The 13613-nt window shown below is 37.9% G+C and overlaps 1 protein-coding gene across 1 annotated transcript in view; it reads right to left on the bottom strand.

Moving 5' to 3' along the window:
• Positions 1 to 5991: 5991 nt before the first annotated feature.
• Positions 5992 to 13613, bottom strand: part of gna13a (guanine nucleotide binding protein (G protein), alpha 13a) — a 94779-nt gene continuing 87157 nt past the window's right edge. Inside the window, exon 3 of the mRNA XM_073026194.1 lies at positions 5992 to 13576. Coding sequence (XP_072882295.1) covers positions 13004 to 13576 — 573 coding nt within the window. The 3' untranslated portion in view covers positions 5992 to 13003. The remainder of the gene's footprint in view (positions 13577 to 13613) is intronic.

Here is a 13613-nt window from a genome sequence, read left to right as displayed (position 1 = left end):
AGCCACACATTCAACTGTCATATCATCTTATCATTACCTTCACTGGGCGTGGCACAGGCAGAAATCCAGAGACTACTACTCTTAAAGTCCCACTTTTCAGCTTCTTTCCTAGCATTCTATATTCTCCCTTTAGGCCCTCAATCCTTTTCGTACCTATGTCATTGGTACCGATACATACATCTTCTGGTTGCTCACCCACCTCTTAAGAATACCGTGGTACCAATCTGAAATGTCCCTGATCCTGACACCTGCCCATCCAAGAGTCTCTTTCTCTTCTGTGCCACAGAGCCAGACTCAGTGTCAGAGACCTGGTTGCTGTGGTTTTCTCTTAGGCTGTCCCCACAATAGTATCCAAAGCAATACACAGTGGCCAGTTTATTAGGCACATCTGCTCGCACATGCAGGTATCTAATCAGCCAATCATATGGCAGCAATTCAATGCATAAAAGCATTTTGGCATGGTCAAGACATTCAGTAGTTGTTCAGGCCAAACATCAGAATGGCGAAGAAATGTGATCGAAGTGACTTTGACCGTGGAATGATTGTTTATGCCAGACAGGGTGAATTGAGTATTCCAAAAACTGCTTAGCTCCTGGGATTTTCACACAGAAGAGTATCTAGTGTGTGTGAAAAAGAAATGAAAAAAGGCAGCCAGTGAATGAAAGTTCTGTGGTCAACAACACCTTGTTAATGAGAGGGGTCAGAGAGGAGTGGTCAGACTGATTCAATTAAACTGACAGGAAGGTGACAGCAACTCAACCATGTGTTGTAACAGTGGTGTGCTGAAGAGCATCTCTGAATGCATAATACTTAAACTTTGAAGTGGATGGGCTATATAGCAGAAGACCACGAACATACACACTGTGGCCACTTTACTTGAAGTCCCTACTAAAGTGGCCACCAAGTATATTTGTTATTGAGAACAGCCAAAGGGATATTCTGCAGCAGCTGCCAATTCCCTTTCCCTCTCCCATTATCTAGCTACCTGCCTCCTGCAACTCAGGTGTGATTATCCTATCAATCATCTCCTCATTCTCACAAATTTAGCAATCAGGGGACCAGAATTCCCACATCTTACATGAGGAGCATTGTTATTCCTCTCCACATCATGTGATGCATCTGACAGCAACCTTGCCATTTCTTTAACATTTGTCTTTTTTTAAAATACGTGGCGTGATGCTCAACCCAGCATGGATGGAAAGCATGCAAGGAGCCAGCTGGATTCAAACCTGCAACCAGTCGCCTTGAAGTCCAATATAGATGTCTCTACACTACTAGCTTGCTAATGGGAAGCATACTGGGCACTAATAAAGTAAGGAAAACTTGATAGAAACTTCAATATAGGCTTGAACTCTCCTCACCAAAGTCTCTTGAGCCAGAAGCTTCAGTTCCCCATCCTTACTAACCCAGCCCCAAAATGGCTGCTCTGCTTAAACCTAACCTTTATTTTATTGGACCTTGCAAAGTACCCAGTTGCCCAGTGATCTCAATCTCCACATTGTCTTGATAAGCACTGCTCACTTCTGGCACTAAAATCCACAAGGTCAGCAACTAACACTTTAAATTAAATCTTATCTTTTACAGAATAGATATTACCAATTGAAAGAATAACTAAAACCTAAAAAAGGGAGGATGCCGCTTATGAAATTAGATCAATTACCTCTAATAGACCGAGCTGTTTCAAAGAAAGAAACACGGATGGTAGTTTGCCTCCCAGGTGCTAGGGTCTGGGATGTTTCTGATCACGTCCACGATATCTTGAAGTGGGAGGGTGAAAAGCCAGTGGTTGTGCTACATATTGGTACCAACAACATAGGTAGGAAAAGGAGGGAGGTCCTGAAAGCAGACTACAGGGAGTTAGGAAGGGAACTGAGAAGGACCTCAAAGGTAGTAATCTTGGGATTACTGCCTGTGCCACGTGACAGTGAGTATAGGAATAGATTGAGGTGGAGGATAAATGCGTGGCTGAGGGATTGGAGCAGGGAGCAGGGATTCAGATTTCTGGATCACTGGGACCTCTTCTGGAGCAGGTGTGACCTGTACAAAAAGACAGGTTGCACTTGAATCTGAGGGGGACCAATATCCTGGCAGGGAAGTTTGCAAAGGCTATTGGGGAGAGTTTAAACTAGAATTGCTGGGGGGTGGGAACCAAACAAATGACGGAGGAAAGGGAGGTTGGCTGACCAACAGAGAACGCTTGGAGACAGTGCAAAAGGGAGGATAGGCAGGTGATAGTGAAGGGATGCACTCAGAGAAATGTCTTGAGATGTGTCTATTTTAATGCAAAGAGTATTATGAATAAAGCAGATGAGCTTAGAGTATGGATCAGCACTTGGAGCTATGATGTTGTGACCGTTACATTGACTTGGATGGTGCAGGGGCAGGAATGGCTACTTCAAGTGCCAGGCTTTAGATGTTTCAGAAAGGACAGGGAGGGAGGCAACAGAGGTGGGGACGTGGCACTGTTGATCAGAGATAGTGTCATGGCTGCAGAAAAGGAGGAAGTCATGGAGGGGTTGTCTACGGAATCTCTGTGGGTGGAAGTTAGGAATAGGAAAGGGGTCAATAACTATACTGGTGTTTTTTTTAGACAACCCAATAGTAACAGGGACATTGAGGAGCAGATAGGGAGACAAACTCTGGAAAGGAGGAAAAATAACAGGGTTGTTGTGTTGGGAGATTTTAATTTCCCGAATATTGATTGGCATCTCACCTAGAGTAAGGGGTTTAGACGGGGTGGAGCTTGTTAGATGTGTTCAGGAAGGTTTCTTGACACAATATGTAGATAAAACTACAAGAGGAGAGGCTGTACTTGATCTGGTATTGGGAAATGAACCTGGGAAGGTGTCGGGTCTTTCAGTGGGAGAGCATTTTAGAGATAGTGATCACAATTCTATCTCCTTTACCATAGCATTGGAGAGGGATAGGAACAGACAAGTTAGGGAAACATTTAATTGGAGTAAAGGGGAAATATGAAGCTATCAGGCAGGAACTTGGAAGCATAAATTGGAAACATACAGAAGAAATGTGGCAAACGTTCAGGGGAAGATTTACTAGAATATTACCTGGGTTTCAGCACCTAAGTTACAGGGAAAGATTGAACAAGTTAGGCCTTTATTCTTTGGAGCGTAGAAGGTTGAGGGGAGAATAGATAGAGGTATTTGAAATTATAAGGGGATATGTAGAGTTGATGTGGATAGGCTTTTTCTATTGAGAGTAGGGGAGATTCAAACAAGAGGATATGAGTTGAGAGGGGGCAAAAGGGTAACACGAGGGGGAATTTCTTTACTCAGAGAGTGGTAGCTGTGTGGAACGAGCTTCCAGTAGAAGTGGTAGAGGCAGGTTCGGTATTGTCATTTAAAGTAAAATTGGATAGATATATGGACAGGAAAGGAATGGAGGGTTATGGGCTGAGTGAGGGTCAGTGGGACTAGCTGAGAGTAAGCGTTTGGCACGGACTAGAATGGCCGAGATGGCCTGTTTCCGTGCTGTAATTGTTATATGGATATTTGCGTAGATACTTTCAAATGAAACAGGGAAAGGATGGTAGAGTACAGGAACCGTGGTGTATAAAGGCTGTTGTAAATCTAGACAAGAAGAGTTTATGAAAGGTTCAAAAAACTAGGTAATGATAGAGATCTGGATGATTATAAGGCTAGCAGGAAGGAGCTTATAAAGAAATTAGGAGAGCCAGAAGGGAACATGGAAAGGCGTTGGCAGACAGGATTAAGGAAAACCCCAAGGCATTCTACAAGTATGTGAATAGCAAGAGGATAAATTGTGAGAGAATAGGACCAATCAAGTGTGACAGTGAAAAAGTGTGTATGGAACCGGAGGAGATGGCAGAGGTACTTAGTGAATACTGCTTCAGTAAAAGGATCTTGGTGATTGTAGTGACGACTTGCAGCAGACTGAAAAGCTTGAGCATGTAGATATTAAGGAAGATGTGCTGGAGCTTTTGGAAAGCATCAAGTTGGATAAGTCACTGGGACCAGATGGGATGTACCCTAGGCTGCTGTGGGAAGTGAGGGAGAAGATTGCTGAGCCTCTGGTGATGATCTTTGCATCATCAATGAGGACGGGAGAGGTTCCGGAGGATTGGAGGATTGTGGATGTTGTTCCCTTATTCAAGAAAGGGAGTAGGGATAACCCAGGGAATTATAGACCAGTGAGTCTTACTTCAGTGGTTGGTTTGATGGAGAAGATCCTGAGAGGCAGGAATTATGAACATTTGGAGAGGTGTAATGTGCTTAGGAATAGTCAACATAGCTTTGTCAAAGACAGGTTGTGCCTTATGAGCCTGATTGAATTTTTTAAGGATGTGACTAAACACATTGATGAAGGAAGAGCAGTAGATGTAGTGTATATGGATTTTAGCAAGGCATTTGATAAGGTACCTCATGCAAGGCTTATTGAGAAAGTAAGGAGGCATGGGATCCAAGGGTACATTGCTTTGTGGATCCGGAACTGGCTTGCCCACAGAAGGCAGAGTGTTTGTAGACGGGTCATATTCTGCATGGTGGTTGATAACCAGTGGTGTGCCTCAGGGATCTGTTCTGAGACCCTTACTCTTTGTGATTTTTATAAAGACCTGGGTGAGGAAGTGGAGGGGTGGGTTAGTAAGCTTGCTGTTGACACAAAGGTTGTTGGTGTTGTGGGCTGTCAGAGGTTACAGAGGGACACTGTTAGGATGCAAAACTGGGCTGAGAAGTGGCAGATGGAGTTCAACCCAGCTAAGTGTGAAGTGGTTCATTTTGGTAGGTCAAATATGATGGCAGAATATAGTATTAATGGTAAGACTCTTGGCAGTGTGGAGGATCAGAGTGATCTTGGGGTCTGAGTCCACAGGACACTCAAAAGCTGCCACACAGGTTGACACCGTGGTTAAGGAGTTGCATTGGCCTTCATCAATCGTGGGATTGAGTTTAAGAGCCGAGAGGTAATGTTACAGCTATAGAGGACCCTGGTCAGACCTCACTTGGAGCACTGTGCTCAATTCTGGTCGCCTCACTACAGGAAGGATGTAAAAACCATAGAAAAGGTGCAGAGGAGATTTACAAGGATGTTGCCTGGATTGGGGAGCATGCCTTATGATAATAGGTTGAGTGAACTCGGCCTTTTTTTCCTTGGAGTGACCGAGGATGAGAGATGACCTGATAGAGGTGTACAAGATAATGAATGAGAGGTATTGATTGTGTGGATAGTCAGAGGCTTTCTCCCAGGGCTGAAATGGCTAGCATGAGAAGGCATAGTTTTAAGGTGCTTGGAAGTAGGTATAGAAGAGATATTGGGGTAAGTTGTTTTTTTTTAAAAAACGCAGAGTGGTCAGAGCGTGGAATGGGCTGCCGGTGGTGGAGGCGGAAACAATAAGGTCTTTTAAGAGACTCCTGGATGGATACATGGAGCTTATAGAAATAGAGGGCTATGGGAATGCCAAGGTAGTTCTAAGGTAAGGACATGTTTGGCACAGCTTTGTGGCTCAAAGGGCCTGTATTGTGCCGTAGGTTTTCCATGTTTCTAACAATCCCCCCGACCCCACCATTCGCCCCTCACAAAATGAAATTCTGCTACACATGGTTACTTTGCAGCAAGTGCTGCCGAACATTTTTTGAAAATTATTTGCAACGTAATGCAGACACATTGTTTGCTAACAGTTGCATTAATGCAAAGAAATGATAACCTGTAAAAAGCCCATTTAAGATTAAACTAAACACTTCTTGCTACAAATGATTGATATATGGCACTACCTTCATGATATAATGGAAGTGAATACCTTGGATTAAATGTGTATGCTCATTCTTAATTATTTTCTGACTCTCCTTCAGTAATATGAAGAGAAACGCCTATTGATACCAATAGATAGAAGTTTACAATTAAAATTATAATTAAATAAGGACTTAACTTATTTCTCCACCTCTAAAGGCAAACACTAAAGCTGATTGAATATCCAGTAATACAAAGTCATGACAGACCCAACAAAAATTGTACATGTTTAATACACGTCAGTAAATTTATTTTAGACTTTAATGGCTGTAAAGGCAAACTTCTGCATTGTATGTACAGACCAATATAACAGCAGAGGTATAATGGAAACAGCATTAACTATTTAACTAATGCATTAAATCAAAACAAGCAGTTACTCTCAGCTTTTCAATCTGAATAATTTACTGGCATTTTTGAATGAAAAATATACAACAAAAAGTGGAAATAAAATGTTAAAGATTCAATCCACATTCACCCCCCACAAATCCATGAAGATAAAACCACAAAAAACGTTCCTATACAATATAGTATACTAGTTAAATGAAAAGTTAAAATACTTTTAGCTAAAGCTTTGTTTAACCAGTTTTTGCTCATTGTAAAACGCATGATGGTTGAACTCATCCCCACGCTGAGAGCAGATTTGCTTATAAATTTGATTTTTTTGCTTAAAATATTTCCAATTGAAGTAATGCCACTGAAATTATCAAGGGTCATATAAGAATGTCAAGGCTACTGGAAAATGCTGTACAAATGCTGAAAATGTGCATATTTCTGAATATTTTCAGAAAAGAGGCAACATGACTGCATAGGCACACAAAAATGTAACAAGCACAAATTCTTAGAGCAGCATCTCACCACCTATCACCGGTGAAAGAAAACATTAATTTAACTTGTAAAATGCATGTAATCACTTGATTTATGACACCATGTACTTTGTTAAAATAATCATCTCAAATATTAAATAATATATACGGCATTAATGGTGGAAAGAGACATGAAGTGGTATAAAGATACACTGGTATCTTTAATGGACAAATTGCCAGCTGCAAAAGACCGGTTAGAGAGACAAATTAAATTATTTTAATGGATTTAAATAACTTTGTTAATTTCAATTGTTCCTATGTCAATGTGGAAAGCATTTTTCAAACATTTTAGTCCAAAAAATTACAGTTATTAATCATTTAGAATTCAGGATGCTGATGGCATTGCAAGGAAACAATACAATTTCTTTTAAGGGATTGGGATTAACTTAAGCAATGTACAGTTATGTGTTAAGGCATCTCTTTGCCAATAACCTTTCTCCAATAATAGAAATTCAGAAACTTCAATTGTTCAGCCAACAGAAAATAAAGGAATCATGAAAATGCCTTAATTAAACTTCTTACATAACAAGGTATCCACACCACCTCACATTTAAATAAGAATGGATGTCTTGAAAAAGGGACTCAGTGTAGAACCAAATCTAAGATCATGAGTTTATTTCCAGTTTTTGCTGACATTCTTTAACTCAGAAAGGATATGGAGGGGTGTCGGAGATGACCTAACAACCTTTGTCTTTACTGGAAAATGCACACTAAATACCAATAGGAATTACACCAGGGTTATGATTAACTTTGATCGTATATTCTATCCAAATCAACAGAAAAATGCTGGCTGCTACGTAAAGATAGCAAGGCTTCTAACGTTTTGAAAACATACCGATCAATCATCAAACCCTTGAGACAAAAATGACAATTGCAGAGATGAAAAAGAGGAAGTAATTCAATAAGAGCTTTAATTTATCTCAGGTTTTGATTTAAATTCACCCTTCTTGCCAATTTCAGTGCAAGATAAATTTGAGAATGTTAATTAAGGATAGAGCATTCACAAGACTTAAAACTTCAAAGCAAATACGTAGATCAGAACCCTAGAACTGCAGCCCTGAGAATGAAATCTGACCTATGATGGTATCACAGTGGAAGTGTTCAACAGTACTTCATTTGCACGTTGAATCAAATATAGTACCAGAGAACTAATGTTTGCACCCATGAAATAGTACCTCCAAAGTTAGTGCCCCAGAAAACAAAGACAATTGGATAAAACACTTTAGTATTTGCAGATGAACTGGTAACAAGGTATTTCACAATACTCTGTTTCAGGAGCATCACGACTGAAATCGACTTTGGAAAATATCTCATGGTGTACTCTAGTGTGCCACCATCTTGGATTTTCAAAACTGATAACACTTGGAGACCACAATTTCATTTCAGAAGATACTATTTTTCCAACTTTTAAACAAAATAGATAGTCGCACAATTCTGTGCTGTTACTCTTTTATACTTGATATATGCACAAGGTTGTGGTGGATAGAAGGTTTTGAATTAATTTTGAGTCAGTTTAAATTATGAGCATGCCTGTTTAATGGTTCTGACTGAAAGTGTTAAAAGCCATTTGCATTTGTGGATTGTGATTTTGTCAGTTTGTTCTCATGAACTCAATAAACCTTTGTCTAATCATAAAACACACTGGACAGATTTTATTCTATTATTAAGCCTTTCAGAAAAGTTACCTCTGTACATTCCAGTAATGTTATTATCCACCTCTTGGAAAAATGACACTGACTTCAAAGCTTCCTTATGAAATAATCAAATTACTGTAACTGCTAGCCATAGACTCTTAACTTTTATCACACTTGTAATGTAAAATTATTTTTCATTCCATCCGTTGTTAGCATAACCGACAGCAACCTACACAGAAGTTCACTAGTTTTGTTTCTACAGATGTTTTATTAGCTTGTTAGACATCCATTTGTGTATATACAGTTAACATGCACAATCTCAAACATTTCTGAAAAGCAAATTTAAGTTTAACTCAAAATACTTTGGATTTCTCTTCTGAAAATAAGAATCACCATTAGTTTTAACATTTAAGACTGGTGAATTTTCTGGTATATTAAGACTATAAAATTAAATTTTAACCCTTTCAACTTCAAGTTTATTGGAAAGTGCATTCAATAATCATCGCATGCAAAGGCAACAGAATGCAATGAAGACAAATATCTCCCCAAAACAAAATGTGCTTTGAATTACATATGACAATGAATCTCATCTACATGGAAATGGTTACATTAAATATGTTGTCATCTGATTAAGACCTAAATTCTGCAAAACTATTAAATAAAAGCGCCTCATTTATTGACTAAGAGTACCTGGGTGTAATGTTTAAAAAATACAGCTCTGAACTGAATGGAAGAACAAATCAAATAAATAATTAACTGGGCTAGTGCAAGAAGTGATACAAGTTCAGAAACAGCCTTTAGGAGTTATTGGCAAGTGAGAAACACACATTATTAAGGAATTCATAAGAGTTTTAATAAGCTCTCTTATTTTCAAATAAAATGTGATTAAACAAAACTCAACCAGATTTTCCAGAGTATTAAAATGAAGGACTAGATCAATGCCTTCACTATAGAAAATGCTAACCTTGTATAAAAAATTTGAAAACAAAATTGATAAAAAGTTTTGCTTGATGATCTTAAATTTATGCCACAACTTTGAATTAAACAAATTAACAACACTTGTGGGGGAGAAAAACTAAATTATGTGGCTTCCCCAGAGCAGAAAGCAACAAGGGGTACAGTCATCATATTCCTAATCAATAAATACAACAGTTGGTTAGTCAATACTTTCATTTTGGCCTCAAGAAAAATGCAATATTTGTCCCAAGGCAGTTGAAGGGCTGAAAATTTTGCGGTCTTCAACTGAAGGCACTTGAATCTTTCTACATTCTTGTAGAATGTGGGAAGGAGGGGGAGATGTGATATAGGCAGTGCGGTGTAATTCATCATAAATATTCAATAGCACTAATTTTAAGTATGCTGAGAGGGATTGTTAACAATGGTAACAGACCAGATGAAGATGAACATCCATAAGAATCTGATCTTGACTGCTACAAAGAATGAACAGATAATTTTTCATTCATTGAAGAGAACTAAGCCTCCAGTTGTTGAATTAGTAAAGATTTAGTTGCTATGGTCATTACTGTAGTATTAGCCTCTCTAAATGGCCATTTCAATAAATGATACAAATCAATACAGCACTCCAAGCTAATGAATGATGGACAAAAAGTTATAATAATATTTGGATATTTTATGCATATCTAAACTTAAATCAGTATGAATTTACAACACACAATGGGAGGAGAATAGCAGTAATAGCCTCAGGCTGTGTACTTTCATGGTTATTTAGAGAAAAAAAATAACTAATGTTTATTTTAAAGGGCCCTGTTCCATCAGAAGCCTTTAAAAGGCAAGGTATATCAGTACATTTCTATCACTTTTTATTCAGAAAAAAACTATTAAGAATAGGCACATTTATTACCTGTTCCATTTAAGAGTTGTTTGCAATTTGTCTCTGGGACAAATGATAAATGTGCCCGATTCGAATACATGGTTATTTTATGACATCTGAAGTTCAGTCAGATGAGTAATTGTTTCCAGTCCTTCCCATATATCTATAGTAACTCAAATGAAAATTGAGTCTTTACAATGTCAGCATAAAATTACTACATATGGGGCACAGTATTTTTGGAAGAATATAGTTTGATAATCATATACAGATGGTAGTATTGTTACTCCAGTCATAACAGCCTAATACTTCACAGTACATTTTAATACATTCCATAGACTACACTGTAACATACTAACGTAGACAGATCTAACCAAGATTTCCTTCAAGACCTCGTTCTTGCCAAAACCATTTTCTTAAAAGCTACATTCAAAGATACTGTCTGTATTCAGTAAATTTCCTAGGGTGTTAATATATTGCTTTTTATGAAAACATGTAAATACGTTCTGAATTACTTTTCTCCCCACTTGATAAAGCTTGGAAGCAATGGCAATAAACCAACAAATCAGTAATGAATTGTCTGTTCACTTTGTTAAAAGAAATCAGTGTTACAAAGAATGTCTTTTTCAGGAAGACATTAGAGGGGTCCTTCAAGATATACTGCCCACCAAATATGCCACAAGCTTTTTCTTTTGCTCTCCTCATATGCAGCCAAATGGCCCCTCGTTCTGAAACCAAGAACAAAACTTACAGTGAATATTCAACATCCTGGCCGCATCTGTAGAGAAAGAAGTTGTGTTAACTTTTCAAATCATTTTCAAACACTCAATCTTAATCTAAGCTAAAATAGCAGATGCTGGAAAATGGAAATAATCAGGTCAGGCAACATCTGCAGAGAGAACAAGACTCAATGCACCAAGTCAAGGAAGGTTTTTGAACAAATTTCTCTTTCGCCACATGCTACCTAATCTGTTGGATTTTTCTGGCAATTTCTATTTTTAAATCAACCTATTGTTTCTCTCTCCACAAATGCTCCTTGATCTGCCAAACATTCTCAGCATTTTATTTTTATTCCAAATTCTGATTTTTCATTTTAAGAACGCAGATTCAGCAAGTCTTGAAATTTACTTGACAAACTACAGATCTATTGCACGAGTTGACCATTTATCTTTGACCAAAACTACTGAAAGAAAGCAGCTGCAAAGATTTGCAATGCAGTTTTTAAGAAACCAATATGAAAGACAACATAAAATTGTTTTAATGTGTAGATTTATAGAACTATTCAAATAGAAGATAGTAAGCAAAATGTGGCACTCCTGTTATTCAGCAATCATGACAAAGGTACATTAGGGTTTGAATTTACTTCTTTCTGACAACCCAAACATTGAGGTAATTGTTTTAACAACTATCAAAATAGATAAAGGCAACAAAATATATTTTGATATATGCTGCAGTTCAGAAAACCCATAATGAAACAGAATGGTTTTCTTGTAATCTTCAGTTATCACTTAGTTTCAAAATTTTAAATGTAGCTCTAGCAACCCAAATTTATAACAAAACTATCAAAAATACATTTTCACTGTAAATTGTATATTGTTTGTTTTAGCAAGTTTGTTGTTAGTAATGACTACCCAGCTGAAATGGGCTTGCAGATACATGAGTGAATTCTAAACCCTGTTATTAATTAGGTCATATTTAAAACCAATTTCAAAGTTAAACCATTTAAAAAGTTAATATTTATCCATGATTAGCACTGCAATAGTAGTATTTTTGTATGCTGCAGTCTTTTTAAAAACTGAAGGTTAATTTTCCCATATCTTTCAAAAACAAGGCATCATTAGTCAGATTATATCACAAATTATGTCATTACTATTTTAAATAAACAGTGGGGTTATTTCAAGCACAGCATTATCACATACCTTAATACCAAACATATTAGCTACAATTTGCATTGAAGACCTCTGGTTCAATAATAGAAAAGCTCTCATCTAATGGCATTTTTACTGAGGTATGATCCACAGGGTAAACATATAGCTGTTAATCACAGAAGTTTAGGTCGTGAACTTTCATAAAGCAGCCAATTTTACTGAAGCACCAAACAGTAAAGAAAATTTTGGCTTACTACATCAGGTTAGGATTAGTCAGTATGGCATCTGTACCTGCACTATTCAAAACAGTAAATTAAATTTGACCTCAACTTCAATACAATTTTGAAGCAATTCCACTAAATTTGGCATGTATTTCTATTCCGATAATACTATGCAGCTAGACTGCAAACATTAAGTGAATTCTCTCTTGTGATACTTCCAATGGGGAGAAGTTTCCCTTAATAAATCCAAACTTGCGCAAATTACAACTGCTTCACATCTCAATACGTTTCACACTTTTACTACCACACCTCAATAATACAAATTTAAAACTTTCTCAGAAGGTTTTGAAAGCAATTTGAATATGACAAAAGCAATAATCACTCCCAAAGGGAATTGTTAAGGCATTGCTAACTTGTTTCTGTAATATTCAAAAACATTTTTTGCTCTGTAATAGCCCTTATTTTGGGGGTGGAAGCTATTAGGGGGTTGAAAGAGGAAGAGAATAGATAATAACATTAACATCCCCACAATGAACACCACAGCTTTGCATTATCTGGCAACTTTTTTTTCACACATCTTCATTGTTGAAGAAATAAGATCGTAAACTTGCTGGGTTGCTTAAGTGCACATTTATGTACCTTAGCACTACCCAACTGGGAGCAAAAGCAATTGAAAAGCTGAAGTCTGAAAAACAAATTTGGCATTAATCTGGTCAAGCAGTTTACAGCGGCTGCCTCAAGTTTTTGAAAGAAATGCAACCGTAATCACACTCCGGTGTAAGCTATTGTCAATGCCAAAAATTAAAATTAATGAAGTAAACAGATGTCACTGAAGCATCAGCTGCTTAAGGTTGTCATGGAGAATAGTGTCTTTGACGTCACGGAAGACCAGACGAATATTTTCGGTGTTAATGGCGGTGGTGAAATGATGGTATAGTGGTTTGTGTTGCTGGTCTCGACGTTTGTCACGAAAGCACTGCACAAGGAACTGTTGGACATCAGCGAGATCATGGGGATTTCCCTCATATTGAGGAAAATAGTCTCTGATGCTGACAGTTTTGACCTTCTCTTCCAGCAAGTCTGTCTTATTAAGGAAAAGAATGATGGAGACATTGCTAAAGACTCTGTTGTTGACTATTGTCTCGAAGATGTTTAACGATTCACTCAGGCGATTTGTCTGCCGGTCTTCCATGAGCACTTGGTCAAATTCACTTGATGACACCAGGAAGAGTATGGAAGTCACACCATCAAAGCATTCAAACCAACGCCTCCGTTCTGACCTTTGTCCACCTACATCCACCATCTTGAAGGGCACATTTTTAATTTCAAAGTCGTATTCATGTATTCCTTTAGTCGGCCTCCGAGCCAGTAGAATGTCCTGTTGCGTTGGAAGATATTCCTAAAGAAGAAATCAGAGCCAAATTAATACCTGGTAC

The sequence above is a fragment of the Hemitrygon akajei genome, chromosome 22 (assembly GCF_048418815.1).
Source record: "Hemitrygon akajei chromosome 22, sHemAka1.3, whole genome shotgun sequence".
Lineage (NCBI taxonomy): Eukaryota > Metazoa > Chordata > Chondrichthyes > Myliobatiformes > Dasyatidae > Hemitrygon > Hemitrygon akajei.
The sequence above is the reverse complement of the archived record's forward strand: the minus strand, read 5'-3'. Positions and strand labels throughout refer to the sequence as shown.